Here is a 16,609-nt window from a genome sequence, read left to right as displayed (position 1 = left end):
TTTCCTGTCCCTTCCTGCTAGAATCCTGATATTCACAGCATATGTGCATCTTTACCTGTCCTGGTACAGGCTTTCCATAGGTATATCTGTTATTAAACAGATTCAGAAACCACGGGTCATCCTAAAGCAGAGACCTACAGTCTTCCCACCACTGTCAATCTGTAACAGTAAATTAGCTCTGTGTATTTTCACAATGACAGAAAATAGGGCACAATATAACGCTTGGCACATTCAAACTAGATATATAAACCATTTAGCCCTGTTAAGAACCACTGGGAGACAAGATTTTCTCCCTTTTATTCTTCTGAAAAGATTAAGGAATCCTCAGTTAGTAAATAATGGGGCTGTGATGAATGGAGACCATGGCGAAATAACTCAGGACTATTCTAACCGACCTCCTCAGTCTTTTGCCTTCTTCCTATTCATTTTTTTTGAGCATGTTTATTTTAATGATAAGCAAATGTGAGCTAAGGTGTGTCTCTTCAGTTTGATTCAGGCACATTTGCAAATTCCTTCTAGCATGATTTGCCCTACTGCGTTTCCAGACATTAACAGCAATTTCAGTTGCTGTGACACAGGATCCACATTTTGTCTGGTACAGAAACGCAAACACAAAAGTGAGATGTTTAAAAGTTGAACTTGGGCAGCAGTGGCTGGAACAGCAGATGGATTGGGAGCCCTTGTTTCTCTGTTCTTTCTGTCAACCTATAACATGTCAGCAGAATGCTGTTTAGTGCCTGTGTTTTCTTCACATGGGTTAGGGGATCTTTGTAGGAGCCTTCCTCTTTCCAAAGGTAGGAAATCCCTACTGCCTCATAATTTGATGTATCACTGGTGTCATCAGGATTAACATCATCAACACAGGCAATGAATGATCAAGCAGTTATGGATGCAGAGCAGTGGGGACGTGAGGAAGAAATGAACACCATAGGAGAACATTCCAGGAGGAAGGACAACCTTAGCATTATATATTCCACAATGACATGTTATCCCAGGTAGCTTTTGTGTCCAAGTACATTCTGAAGTATAGAAGATTAAACACAGGTAACTCACACTCCACACACAGTCACGTTTACTTTTCATCTTGCACAGTGATGACCTTTGGGACCTTTACTTGAACTTCAAACTTAGGAAGCACTATTGGGAGAGAGAAGAGAAATTCAGGTGGAAAATTAGTATTCTAGTTGCCTAAACGATGAGCCTCTGCCAAGAAATGGGGACTTCCCATTATTAAGGTTTTCCGCCCCCAATAAAGTTAGAATGTGGAACGGTGATAGATTGTATCAGGATATGAAAATCTCAGAGGTATCTATTTAAACAAGAAAAGCCAAGTAATTTGCTTCTGAAATCCCAGAACTTTCTGGGAGCTCCAGGTTGCTAGGTGGATAGCCTTAGCTAGAGTCAGATGAATCATAGCCTTACCCATTGAATCAACATGTTCATCAATTTATCCTATGATAACCAGAAACTTACAAGATCTACTTTCCTTTTTCAATCTTCCCAAGCCATACCAAATTCCTCCACGGTGAAGGAGTGCTCTGTCTTCACTCCTGATTTTTTCACTATCACTATCTTGTAGGAGCCCTGAATAGGCTCTGATGACAGGCTGAAGGACAGCTGCTTTAGCCCATGCTCTGTGTTAATATCCCGCCACTGCATAATTCGATTCGTCTTTGGATCCTGTGAGACAGGTTGTAAATTTTGTAAGTAAATAGAGTTTTAATTACATCAACACATCTAAGACCATGTGTTCATGATGGAAGCATTAGGGTAGGGAATGTGATATAATGAAGCAACTATCCACAATGGTGGAAGGCTGCTGACCCACAGTCCTGCTACAACATTCCAACATCAAGTTGCTTTCAGCGGATTGATTTCTCTCTGAACATGAAACAGTTAAGTTTCTTACCTCAATGTAAGCCAGAGGAAACTGGAATGAAAGAGAAAACAGTGTTAGTGTAGAACAGGGGTTCTCAACCTAGGGGTCATAGTGACTTTGGCAAATTTCTATTTCCAAAAGTATTTACATTGAGGTTTACTACAGTAACAAATTTAATGTTATGAAGTAATAATGAAAATAATTTATGGGGACCCATCCTGAGCCTTTACAGTATGGAGTTCACAGAATTTATTTATCAAATCAGGAATTTTTTAGTGTGAAATGGGGTTACTAATTTTAAATATTATATCCAGCCAAAATGTTTAACTTGGGGGAGGGGGTGTCCTGGGCAAGCTATATATCCCCACTCTACCCAAGGCACTGCTTCCCATTCCTCATCTAATGAGATACAAAGGCATTAGCACATGAACTCAATCTACACCTCCTGAACGTAGTTCAACAGAGCAAGCCACTGTCTAACCAGTGCCCAGAAATGCAAAGAAAGAAAGGAATCAACAGCTGCTTTGCTCTAAGAGCTGCCGCTGACTAAGGCGAGGGCTGCATGTTCAGAGGTTTTACAGGCAAAGTGTTTCTGATGGAGCAGATGAGGAATACAGTAAAGACAGACAGTGACAAGGTCATTTAAGGTTCTGCAATAACTGAGCTGTCTGAAGAGGTGAATTTCCTTCAGGTAAGCATCAGCTTGAGGAAAACAAAACCATTTCCAGCAGTGGAAGAGAGAGCAAGCAGTGGCAGTTGTAAGGGAATTTTAGTGAGATTGAACTTGTTTCTGAAAGTCTAGAAAAATAAATCATGACAGTGGATGATGAAACTGTGGTACTTGTGTACACCATGAAAGTTTATTTAGCTATAAAAATGAAATTACAAAATTTGTAAGGAAATGAATAAAACTCAAAGAAATGATAATGGTAAGCCAGGCTCAGAAAGATAACTGCTGTTTGTTCTTTCTCATGTGTGGCTCCTCACTCCAAACCTGGAGTACTTGTGGAGTCAAGGTACCTAGAAGAGGATCACTGGGTGGGAATCCCTCAGGGCAAGGGGCACAGCATGACATAGAGGATGTCAATGCACAGGTGTACCTTTGGGGAACAGAACATTTATTGGGGATAAGGGTGTGGGATGGGAGAGACAAGAGGGAAGGATAGGAAGGTTAATCCACACTAAGGACCCATGAAAAAGCCACGTGGAGCTTACTGCTTTCTAAGCCTATTAAGAATCATAAGTTATGAGGAGAGTCAGAGGAAGATGTACTGCACGTCTAGATAATGCTGCTCCTGAAGGCCAAGGGTCACTAAACAAATGTCCCAGTTCTAGTTATGAGATAGCGCCTTATGAGTTGCTGGCCAGAGAGGCCCTACACCCCCCAAAGCAATACAGAATCTTGATGCTCTTCTTGACTGCACACAATAACTAGTTGATAACCATTCTATTGTGGAAGACACCACACACCGTGGTGGAAGGGTGTAGAGAAATCAAGCTGGTGCTCTGCTACCACCCCCTGCTGACCAGCTTTCACAATGCCACAAGGTGCTGTGCAGATTGCTGCAGGAGAGGAGATGCCAACGGTCTCATCCAGCTGAGAACCCTAGGATGTCGAACACCAACCTGCCACGCAGGATGTGCCCATTGGTGCAAGAGTGGCACAACTTTTATGGGGTAGAAAATGGGTCTCTGGTTGATTTGAATCCAGTTCTGTAAGACGGAATGAATACTGGGTGCTGAAAACCCGTCAACAACCCGTGACTGTGGAAGTCTTAGTTTAAGTGGATCGATGACTCCCTTGTTTAGCTAAATTATCATGGCACCAAGCTGCCTTTCTAATTTATGCTAATAGTCACGGACAAATACTACACATAGCTTGAATGAGGGAAGCTTTCCTTGGCTTTGTGACCTGTGTTGATGAGACTAGGCTCTCTCAATTTTCATCTGATCTCTCTTTTTGTGCCTTATTTTCTCACCTTTTGAACGAAGTGGTACTCAGTACAGGAGCTTCTCTTTCATGTTCTTTTCAAACTCCATGTCTTTATGTGTCACCCACTTTCACCTCTAAATACTGAAGATGAGGGTGCAGACACTGCTCTTTTGCAAAGAATACTGTGGTTTCAGTCAAAAGTCCTACATATGATTTCTTTAATATCATCCTGGATGACCTAGTCTACACAGGCAGCAAAGGAACTAAGCTATAAAAACTGTGAGTGAAGAAGGAGTATTGTTTCTATCAGCTGAGAGACTCATACTTAGACCAGCCCTGGTAAGTAAACAGACAGGAAGAGAAGCCACAGATAATAGAAACAGCGAAATCCTGGCTTCTTCCTCACACTCCTGACCCGTGACGCAGGCCTAAAGGCCACAGGAGGGCTCTCCCTCTAATACTAGGGCACCTCTGCAATGGACCAGCCTGATACATTCAAGGACAAGACCAAGATGAGTTCACCCTGCATTTGTATCTGCCTCTCTGTCTTGGTTTAAGTGGATCCACCCAAATTTAGGAATAAAGACCCCTCAAAGATCCTCAAAACCCCAGCCCTCAGGGAGAGGCAGGGCTTCCCAATCCCCCACTGCAAGGGTCCTCCCACCCATGTGCCTGCTGTGCGTGATTCCTCAACTCTAATAAAACGCTTTCCCTACTGGCTGATTCAGTCTGCTGTGCTCAAGTTTTTTCCTGCCTTTTAATTCTTTAACTGTCAGAGAAAATGATCCCTATACAGCAGTAGCAAGATCACTTTATAACTGGTACACAAAACCTATTGGAATCCAAGATAAGTCTTTTTTACTAATGAATTCAGCAAGATGAACATGATAAAAAGTGATAGGGTACAAAGAAAAAATCTTAATCGCATTGAAAATGAAGGAAACAAATTATAACTTCTATAAACACCATTCATTAATGAAAACTATGATTTTGGGAAATAAGTCAAATAAGAAACTCAGTAAGCCTATGAAGAACATTGCAAACCATTATGAATTACATAAAGAGAATCATAAAATAATGGGCAGATACATGTGCACTAGACAGAAACATTTGTCATGAAATGATTTATACTCTTTCCAAATCAATATATATGTTATTAATATTTCAATCACATTTCCAAGACTGAGTGTAGAACTAAAACCTGATAGTTAAATATAAATAAAACATCCAGATACAGTTGTTGAAAAACTGAAGCAAGAATTAATTCAAGGAAGTAATTTAACCTAAATAAAAATGACATGTAATCCTTATGAAACCAGAAGGTAAAAGACAGGAGGGAGAGGCAATTGGTAAAATGATCAAGCAGAAGGACCTTGGTTCCATTTGCAGAATCCACACAAAAAGTAGGTACATGTGCCTACTGTAGCCCCAGATGGAAAGCAGAGACACACAGCTGTCAATTGATCACTGGCCAGGCAGAGACTGACTTAAAACACATGTTTGGCATCCAAGAATGAAATCTAAGATTGTCTTCTGTCTAGCACATACATGTGTACACAATCACACACACACACATACACACATACAAACACACAGGTGCACACACACACACACACACACACACACACACACACATAGGATGAACATGTATTACACAGAGACACACGAAGTAGTAGGAAGTGAAATAACTGTCTGTACTGGAAATTTTAGTGTCATCAGCCAACAGAGATAGGTAAAGGGATGAAGAGATTGCCCAGCAGAACAATACTCACGTGTGTGTATACAATGAAGGAGGGAACTAGAAAAAAAATCATCCTGAATAAGCAACACAGATCCAGAGAAATAAACACATGTACTCACTTATAAACGAATGTTAGCTGCTAAGTTAAAGATAATCACACTACAAGCCACAGACTCAGAGAGGCTAAATAACAAGGAGGGCTCTAGGAGGGATGCATGGATCTCCCTTGGAAGATTTTACAGGTGGACTGGGGACCAGTGGGGATGGGAACAGGAGGGAGCTTGTGGGGAGCAAGGGATGGAGTGAGAGAGTACAGAAAGAGATAACTGGAATGGGGGGGCATTAGAGAGCAATGTGGAAACCTAGTGCAGTGGAAACTTCCTGGAACCTGTGGGGGTGATCCTACTGAGGACTCCTAGTAATGGCATATATGGAGCTGGAACTAGCCATCTTCTATAAGGAGGCAAGGCTTCCAGTTGTGGGACAGGGACACCTACTCAGACACAAAACCTTCAATCCACAACTTGTCCTGCCTGCAAGACGGGCTGAGGCAATGGTGGCTCAGAGATCATGAGAATGGCCGACAAATGACTGGTCTGACTTGAGGGCAAAGCTACTAGAGGTAGTCCATGGCCACACACTGTCTGAATGGCCAGTAACTGGAAGCTGGATAGAGACCCAGGGTAGAACCAAACATGACTGACCACCCCAACCAATAAATAAATAAAATTATTCCTAAAGATGTTCTGCTGTACTCACAAGATGTTGCCTAGCCCACTTGTCTTCAGAGAGGCTTCCTCTGGCAGCTGATGGGAGCAGATGCAGAGATCCACACCTGAACATTAGGCAGAGCTCAGGGAACCCCACAAAAGAGGGGAGGAAGGATGGTAGGAGGCAGAGGGGTCAAGGACATCAGGGGAACATGGCCAACAGAATCACCTAAGCAGGTCTCATTGGGGCTCACAGAGACTGAAGGAGAAACCACAGAGCCTGTGATTTCTGTGGTCTGAGCTAGGTCCACTGCGTGCATGCTGTGGTTGTTTAGCTTGGGGTTTTTGTGGGACTCCTAACAGTGGGAGTGGGCATGTCTCTAACTTGCCTGCTCTTGGGACACTTTCCTTTCTACTGGGTTTTCTCAACAAGCCTTGATAGGAAGGTTAGTGCCTGGTCTTATTGCATCTTTTTATGTCATGTACAGTTGATATCCCTGGGAGGCCTGCTCTTTTCTGAAGGGACATGAATCTAGATGAGGGAGGGACACTGGCAGGAGTGGAGGGAGGAGGAGGACATGGTCATGATCTATTGTGTGTGAGAACAACAAAAGAAGAAAAAATATCCTTGATAGAATTATACAACAGATTATTGTGAAAGGATAGAATCTTTACTCTCCACCAAATGATGTTTATTGTAATTTGTTAGCTGTAAAGAGAACATTAAGTAGAACGACATGGCTATTTTATTGTTTGTTTTAATTTTTAGCTGGTTCTTTGAGAGTTTTGTACAGTGTTTTCTGATGGTATACACTCCTTCCTCTAAATCACACCAGAACTACTTTCATTCCTTACAACTTAGTGTTTTTTCTCTCTTTTCACCCATTAACTCCAGTTAGTGCTGCCCATATATTCTCAGACATGTGGGCTTCCACTGGAGTGTAGTGGACTTACCTGCATCTATACTCTAAAGAAAACTGACTCTCTGCCAGTAGCTAGATGTTAGCAATAGCGCCTCAGTTAAGGGTGGGATTTCATGTCCACCTCTGCTCTCCATGCTAAGGTTTGGTTTGGCTTGGTCTTACATGCTAACACAATTATAAGTTCATATGTGGGCTGCCATGCTGTGTCTAGAGGACTGTCTCCTTGTGTTCATTCACTACCTCTGACTCTTACAGTCATTCCTTCCTCTCTGACACAATAATCTATGCTCCTTGGTTGGAGAGGATGTTATTTAGATGTCTAATTTGGGCTTTCACATTCTACAGTTGAGCTGGTGCTGACTGATCATCATCCCTACTGAATAAGTTTCATAGAGCAGAAAGGTTCTATGCACACAACTCAAAGGGCCAGGGTCATCAATCTCACCCAGCTGTGAACTCTATAAACTGTGAGAACCACTGGTCTGGCAAGACACGCTAACTGGTGCAATTATAGCACAAATGTCATGGAAGTAATCAACCACTCTCTGACTGGATTTAAGCCCTACCATGCAAGATGAAACCCACATTTGGCATCATTATAGGGCCAGTAACCTGTGGCTAGGCATGTCATAGGCTCTAGAGGAGAACTCATCATAAGTATGCTGCTAAAGGTCATAATATTAAACCAACTGCTATTGATGTATCTTTATACTTACAGATCAAAATATCTCTCAGCCCTTGTCAGAGAAGCTTCTACTTGTAGTAGAGGGTGATTAGCATAGACACCCACCACTTGCTGAAGTGCAAAGGACAAGAGACTCAGAAATACTATTTTATTTTTAAAAGAGTCCATTTAGGGAAGAAACTAACTATTAAATACAAAGTTATATGAGAGAAATACCCCTGTTACACTAGAAATGAATTTCTTAAGGATGGCTTGGAGTAACAGAAACTACAAAAAAAAAAAATGACTGAGAAGTGTGGTTAAGCCCAAAGGTTCTGTACAGTAAAAGTCTCCATGAAATATAAAGAAACCCAGAAACACTTAACCAGTAATGGAGTGCAAGATTTAAGGAAGACATAGCATGGCCAATGGTAACTGAGCAAGAGATATAAATAGTCAAATGAACAGAGTAGAGAAGAAGAACAACTCATACCTTAGCAAGGGGCTAGAAATGAGAATATTCCAGTCACATTATGTCTTCACAAACCCACCAATACCCACATGTAAAAGACTCACCAACTCATTCAGGGGGTATAGGTTTTTATCCATAGAGACAACCCGAAACTTGACTGAAGAAAGAGAGAGAGAATTTTCTAGTGAGGTCCAGATACCCAGGCCTTCTCTGTGCCATGTTCAGAATGCCTTCTTTACTCTATAGCCCATGATGGACCTTCGTACCTGACTGTCCTGGTTTGTACACGGGTCTGTCTGTCTGGACAAAGACAACACTTTCTTGGTTCTTCACCAGCACCATACTCTTTTTGTTGAATTCATGTGTCTCTGCTTTGATGTGGACAGAGAGAGACACCTTCTCATTCGAAGCTGAGATTCTGGGTAGCTGAGAAGGAGAGGAACATAAGACCCTTCACCATGACCCTTTGGAGTTCTTAGATTTTCTTTTTACCTCCTGTACTTCCACACTATAGGAAGGAGTTCTGGGTTAATCAGTTTCTGTTTAAGTATTATGTGAGGAGGGCATGTCAGAAACAAAGTATGCAAAGTAAAACACAACATTTCATATGAGTCAGTGGAAGCAACAAAGACACTGTCATTTTTATGGAGTAAATATAATCTTGATAGAAAATTAGATATAACTCTGGAACTTAGGTACAGTGGAAACTAACATATCAATGATAGTAGGAACTGCATCTTGAGGATTGGTACAGAAGAAGAAACCCAGCACTTATTCAGGATATCAATTACACATAGGAGATGTGGTTCTAATTAGCTGGAGTCCTAATTGGAAGTTTATAACTTAACAGCAGCAAGTATTACAAAGTGGCAAAATCCTTCTTTCTCTGGGTACTAGGTTCTTGGAGGAACTTCAATGGGAAAGTAGCACATGCACAAGCATTGGCTCTTCCTGTTTTGGGGTGGGATAATCTATGCTATTTGTTTATTGGGTGAATGTTCTAAGTGTCTATTGTTTTGAAGTAGTAGCTGTGTTTCTAGATTAATCTCTTAGAAATATGTAAGTATATTACATATGCATATACACACATGTGTACATAAATATAGAAAACAGATGGGGACAGGCATCTAGTACTCACAGTGAAGGAGTCACAGTGGAAATAGTCCTTGTCAACCACAAACTCATTGGACAGACTTCTGGTTCCCCAGCTAGACTGCAAGGAGGCCCTGACAGTCACTGTCTCATTCAGATCGTACAGATGGAAGCAGATTTTCTCAGGGGACTCAGTGTAGAGCAGGGAAGGGACCAGCACCATATACTTCCTGGAAAGGGAAAAGTTGAGGCCAGCTGGGGACAGATATACTTGTCTATGGCTGTAGGTTGTGCACAATATCACCACCATCCAAGATTCTCCAGCCTGAGGTGGCAGGTGACAGACAGCAGGACACTGCAGAGTGGTAAATTATCAGTGTTTGTAATGGTAATAACTCAGCTTCAGCAATGATATCCATCAAGGCAGCTTCAAATGGCATGCACTACTGTCACTTAAGCTGCTAGCATTCAAATGCTAGAATGTTTTAAATTTTTTAATAACAATCTGGGAGGAATAATTATTCTTTTCATAAAAATTTATCATGATTGTTCTTGATTATCCTGTTTAATTCTTGAAAAACAAGAGTACCCTGTTTTTATTTTTGGGAACCCTTAAATTTAAAATGTGACTGTGCATTCAGAGTAGCATGATTCATATATGCTATATTTGAAAAAATACTAAAGTAGGAATTGTTTTCTACCTTTTTCTGGCATTAGTGGTTTTTTTTGTACCCAAACTAGCCCAAAATCTAGACTGTCACCACTACATGACATGATGAAAAAAATCAAAAGATTGCTTTTATTTTTACTATTTTAAATATGTTTTTCTAATAAAAAAATGACAAGAAAAGTCACTCAACAGTATAATGCTGATAATGTGGTTATTCTGGCACCAAATAACAAGTTCTACTTGCAGTTTAACCCAAGGTCTTTGATCCTAACAAGAATGTTGTTTTCAAACACAAACATCCAGAGTTGCAGTGTGCCTGAACCCATACCCATCCCAAGGTTAAACTATAGGCTACATGTTTCCAACCCAAAATGCCAACAATGTAAATACTTATCTTTAAAGAGATTAAATGGTTTCAACACAGAAAAAAATTTCTCCCACCACTGGGATTTTAGATATTAGTGGTACAGTCATAAGAGGAATGCTATTCTAAAATCACATCACAGCTCTGTTTAGTAACTGCTTTAGAATTGGAAAAGATGATATCATAGAATCATGTAATACTAAAGTTGGAGAACATACATACAATTATTTGTTCATTGAAAAGCAAAATGATACAGGGAGGGTTTGGGAGAAGGGACTGTGAAAGGAAATGTATGGTTTTGAGTGTAGGAGGAACAATCCACAGAGGGTCTTCGTACTCACGGTTGTCCAGGTGATAAGGAAGCAGAGGTCAGGAAGGCAAGAAGAACTGAAATCAGACATTGCAGAGCCTGCCTGTCCTTCCACATGGTGTAGGAAGAAAGGACAAGGGGACAGGGCCCACGGTGTCCTCTTCTTTAATACAGTTTCCAGAGATGCCCCCAATCCACAGAGCTTTATTTAGGAGTGTACTGTGTAAACAGGAAGCTCCACCCTAGGTGTCCAAACAGAAGAGTGGATTTTGCAAGAGTTTTCTGTTAGTGTCACTGTAGTACAACTCAGCACAACTCAAATAAGTTGCAACAGTCTCAGGAACGGTGCCAGAGTATCTTGGGTGGTGTTGATCAAGGATCAAGGGCAAAGAATCTACTTAGTTTGAGTTAGAGCAGACTTTCTCAGTCTTCCTACTACCCTCCTGTAAATCTTTGCAGTGGTGGCTGTGCTGTGATTGTGTGACATTTGCTACCTCACTGCTTCTAGTCACTGGAATCTAGCAGCACTCCCTGGGAGGTGACACCTCACTTTCTCTCTTTCCTCATGTGAGAGTCACTAGAGTAGTCCAGGTTGGAGATTTTCAGTTCTCCTGTCTCTACTCATTCAAGTATCTACCTTCATGGGTGTTGTATATAAAAGGGGGAGTGTGGGTACTGGGCAAGCTCAAAAACTCACCTAAACAAGTCACCATGCCTGCCCCTTCTTGGTTAGAACAGTAGTTCACCAAGGTACAGTTGGGAAGTCTTATCTCTGTGGTCTACTAGGAAGCCCAATATAATCTGTACAACAAAAGGTGATTGCTTTAAATAATTTCAATACATCAGTATTTGGGATACAATTCAGTTCCTTTGGAAGGACATTAAGGTTTGAGTTGGGAAGTACATTAGCATTTCTATTCTAGATCATGGGACTGTTTATTTTTGCAAAGAACTTATGGCATTGATTTGAGGAAGGAATATCATAAGCTAGAACAACTATAATCTTGAGGCATTAAGTGTAAAGAAAGGACATTGCAGTGGAATAATCCTTTTGTACATTGTAAAGATTTGTTATTTGAATTGGTTTAATATAATGTGGATTGGTCTGTAGCCAGGCAAGAGGAATAGGTGGGGTGACCAAACTATGGATGATGGGAAGGAGAAGGGCAGAGTCAAAAATTGCCAGCAGAGGCAGAGTGAGCAGAGGATGATTTTGCCATGGTAATAAAGGTACTGCCATGTGGCAGAGCATAAATAAGAAATATAGATTAACTTGAACTATAAGAGCTAGTTAGTAATAAGCCTAAGCTATTGGTCAAGCATTTATAATCAATATAAGCCTCAAAGTGGTTGAGACAAGAAACTTTCAAGTATAGAACATGCTGAAAAGGGGGTGTAGGGTAAGCATGGAAATGTCGAAAGAGAAATAAAACTTTTGAACTTTATTGATTGACCTCTGAACATCAATTAATCATCAATAGGAAGCCTCAGCAACTACTGAACTGATCCTTTTTGTCCAAATTCCACTGAAACAATAACTACAGTTTTTCACCTTCACTTCCTGGTCTTTGTTTTGGAGCATGACAATGAATGGCTTTACATTCCTCAGATGATGCTAGACGCAGCAGATATGGAAATATCAATGGGTCCTAACAATGCAGGATAATATCAGATGGCAGGGCTTGTCTGAGATCATGCATAATCCAGGCTCAGAACTCACAGATGACTTCTTGTTAGAGACAGATAGGCTACAATGATTTACTTGATGTTTTGCATCAGAGGAAAAAGTGGAGTACAGATCTAAGTCTTGAAAAAAGCCTGTGAAGAGGCCTGGAGACCAGGAAAGCATTGACATGTCTGAAATGGAAGTATTTCATTGGAATATTGATGCTGCAATAAAGCTAAGCTTAAATGAAGAGGGCCTATGGGAAGAACTTGGAGTAAAACCTAACATGACTTAAATAATGAAAGGATATAAAGACGTTTCTATTGAGCACAATAACTTGTGTGGTGGCTTGAGAGGATGACTAGAAACCTAGAGACCCCACTGGATGACTGGAGTAGTTATCTAGACGTGCTGCGATGGTGTTTCAAACAGAGAGACTAGGAGTTAGACAGACTCCCTGGTAGGTAGACAGATAGGGAGATGGGTTATAGCTAGGAAATAAAAGTGGCAAACCTCCAAGATGACTGACATCTTCCTTACTGTGGTGATTGAATAAGAATGGCCCCCATAGGCTCATATGTTCTAGAGCTCTGTCGCCAGAGAGTGTACTGTTTGAAAGGAGTAGAAGGTGTGACCATGTTAGATGCAATGTGCCACTGGGGGTGGGTTTGAGGTTTCAAAAACATATGCCACCAGAATCTCCCTTCTTTGTATGTCTGTCTCTCTCTCTTTGTGCCTCTTTCTGCCCCTCTGTCTCTGTCTTTCTGCCTATGGATCAGGATGTAGCTCTCAGCAACTTCCCCAACACCATGCCTCATGCATGTGGCCATGTTCCCTGCAGTTACGGTAATGCAGTAAACCTCTGAAACTGTAAGCAATAAATTGATACCAGGGATTGGGATACATCAGTGATGAGACTGGCAATGCTGAGTTGGCATAATGTGAATATTTGGGACTTTGGACTAAAGAAATGGTTGAACACTTTAAGTGGAGCTTACTGGGCTATCCTAATAGGAACATGTGCTGAGGGCAATGTAAATTATGGCAGCCTGAGTTAAGAAGTTCCAGCGGGGAAGAATATTAGTAAGTGACCTAGAGGCCATTCTTATGATATTTTAGGAAAGAATAAGGCTGCTTTTTGCTTCTGTCTCAAAAATCTGCCCAAGGCTAAATTGAAGAGTTTTGAATTAATGGTGTTGGCAAAGGATACTTTAAGACAGCCCAGAATTTACTCTGTCATGTGGTTAACAGTAATCACTCTTATGCAGACCTTTCATGAAAAGGAGAAAGCTGGACAAAGAGAAAACACTTTGAGGAGAAGAAGAGCACCAAGGAATGTAATGGAACAAACTCCAGTGCTCAAGGAGAAAAAAAAATCACAGAAAACCTGGTGCTAAATGGTATAAGGGGACTAGTGACTTCAGGGCAGTACCCTGTCAAATTAAACTTCCAACTGGTGAAAAGGAATTAAAGAAAACCTTAAGCAGTGAAAGAAGCTATCAACAACAGAAAACAGATGCAAACAGAAGTGAAAGAAGGGACCCAAGTGCCAGTCCCATCAAGCAGAAGAATTTGGTAGCATCAGCCACACAGTTTGATCTCTATAGTCAAGAATACAAGAAAGAGATTGTAGAATCTCTTCTCTCTTAAGGAGAGCCATTAAGTCCAGGCATGTCAGGAGTGTCCCTGCATGGAGACCCAGAGAGGCCATTGTGTGGAGCTGTGAAGGCAAAACCTGGATTGCCTTGGAGACACCTGTTACAGAGTTCAAATACACTTGGAAAAGACCAAAGACTCTATTCAAATTATCAGTAAATGAATTTAATTACTGCCAGCAGGTCAACAGCCTTTAACTCAAATCTAAGACATGTTATACAGATCTGTCTAGAGGAAGGGTTCTTAAAGATGCACACCACAACTGTCTCAATTGTGTGAAGTATGAAGCTGAGGGAGAAACTGCTTTTCCTCTACTTAACTTTAAAACCTCTCTCTAGCCCCATGTATGCTGATAAAGGAGCCATATCACTTGATGGTACACATCCAAAAGTGGATTTTAAAAACCAGGTAATTGATTAATTATCCCAGAGCATTTTTACACGGTTGGGGAAGAGGCAATGAGTCAGAGTTGATGGAAGCTCATCTTTTAGAAAATTAGAATGGGTTCTAGCACAAAGTGAAATTTCCCTCTTTTAGAAATTTAGAATGTGTTCCTAGTTCAAAAGGAGTTTTTTCTTAGCCATCACAAACAAGGACGTTGGTAATATCAGAGCCATAGGTACCTGGCAAGGAGAGGTACACACCTCATGTGAAACCAGCCCAAGACATAAGTGTGTTATCATCAATAAAGCTGAAATGGGCTGGAGACCAGAAGAGCTCTTTGACATCACAATGGAGGTTCAGAATTTGGAGATGGTCCTCCTGGTTTTTGGTTGTGCTTTGGTTGAGTATTTCCTCACGGTGCCCCCTCCCTCCCTTTTGGAATCATAATGTGTATTCTGTGCCATTGTATGTTGGAAGTATGTGGTCGGCTTTTTTATTTTGATTTTGTGAGGATAATAGTCAAGAGATTTGCTATAATCTGAGAAGAGACTTTGGACTTTGAAACAGTGATGAGACTATGATAGATTATGGGAACCTTTGAAATTTCACTGAATGCATTGTTGCATTATGATATGACTGCAAGTCTATGGAGGCCAAGGAACGGAATGAGGTGATTTAATAAGAATGGTCCCAATAGTCCCTTATATTTGAATGATTAATCACCAGGCACTATTTAAAAGGATAAAAATGATTAAGAGGTGTGGCCTTATTGGAGGAAGTATGTCACTTGGGTGGGCTTTGAGGTTTCAAAACCCCATGCCAGGCTCAGATGCCTCTCTCTCTCTCTCTCTCTCTCTCTCTCTCTGTCTCTCTCTCTCTCTGTCTCTCTCTCTCTCTCTCTCTCTCTCTCTCTCTCTCTCTCTCAGATATATATATCTGAGTGTGTTTGTGTGTGTGTGTGTGTGTGTGTGTGTGTATGTCTGTCTGTCTGTCTGTGCATTTGTCTCCCTCTCTGCCTATGTATCAGGATGTAGCAATCATCTACTGCTCCAGCACCTGCTGTGTGCTGCCCTGCTTCTCTCCATGATAATAAGGGACTAAGCCTGTGAAACTGTAATCAGGATCCTACTTAAATGCTTTTATTGATCAGAGTCACCTTGGTCATGGTCTCTCCACAGCAACAGAACAACGACTAAGACACTAGCCTTTGACTTTCAACCTTGATGTCTGAGCTAACATCTCCTAGTGATGAAACAACACTCAAAGAACACATCTCAGAGTCAGAGAAGGGTACCTCTGCCCGCCTGAATCTAAGAATGTTGTACATCTAACTCCTATAAATATGAAGTCCCCCACCTTGCTGCAGCTGCCCACAGATGGTCCCCTTTATATTCTGGGAAGTGTATTCCAATCACTTTTCTCATTAATGTGACAAAAACCTGAGAACAGCAGCATGAGTAGGGTTCCTTTTGGCTCACATTGAGGGCACAGTCTGTAAAATGAGAGTCCGCACCCAACTGCTTCCATTGACCATCTCCTCTCATAGGTATCACCAGGCTGTCTATGAATCTCTAGCCAACAGACACCCAAGAACCATGCTTTTTACCTGGGGGTGTGAGATTTATGTCAAAGAAGGTGTGCTGTCCACACTGCCTTCTCCATACGCCTTCCCTGAATCCCGTCTTGGAATCAAAGATAAAAAGGGAGCCAGGCTCTGCCATGCAGGCCCTGATTCCTGTCTTCAGATCTCTCACCATGCTGTCTGTCTCTGCTGTTGGGCTTTCACTCTCCTCAGAGCTTCTGCAGTGTCATTCACTGTCTGTCTGTCTGTCCATGGTGTCATTAACTCTTTCACTAAACTCCTACCGGCCCCAACAATCCACTTTAGTGACCTCCTTGAGTCTGTATCTGAGAACTTTCAGTTTATCATGGAGGGAGGCCTAGGGGCAGGAGGTGGTGGGGCTTATCCCATTATCTCTGTAGCCAGAGCAGGCAGAGAGCAAGGGGTGCTGTGCTCAGCTGGCTCTCTCTGTATTGTTAGTCCAGGATTGCAGCCCTGGGTTGACGCCACAGCACATCAACAACAGTCTTTCCACCTCAGTTAAGCCAAGTTAAAAACTTTCCCATGGTGAATCCAGATCTTAA

At 41.5% G+C, this 16,609-nt stretch overlaps 1 protein-coding gene across 1 annotated transcript; it reads right to left on the bottom strand.

The window, feature by feature from the left end:
* Positions 1–1,072: 1,072 nt before the first annotated feature.
* LOC118580267 (alpha-1-inhibitor 3-like) lies at positions 1,073–10,875 on the bottom strand. Its single transcript, XM_036181939.1, has 7 exons — positions 10,790–10,875; positions 9,461–9,644; positions 8,589–8,748; positions 8,427–8,479; positions 1,910–1,930; positions 1,512–1,680; positions 1,073–1,137 (listed from the first exon to the last, which is right to left on the bottom strand). Exons 1-7 carry the CDS (start codon positions 10,873–10,875, stop codon positions 1,073–1,075), a joined length of 738 nt encoding a protein of 245 aa, XP_036037832.1.
* Between the last annotated feature and the right edge of the window lie 5,734 nt (positions 10,876–16,609).

Source organism: Onychomys torridus, chromosome 3 (assembly GCF_903995425.1).
Source record: "Onychomys torridus chromosome 3, mOncTor1.1, whole genome shotgun sequence".
Taxonomy (NCBI): domain Eukaryota; kingdom Metazoa; phylum Chordata; class Mammalia; order Rodentia; family Cricetidae; genus Onychomys; species Onychomys torridus.
This window is presented reverse-complemented; position numbering and strand designations above follow the sequence as displayed.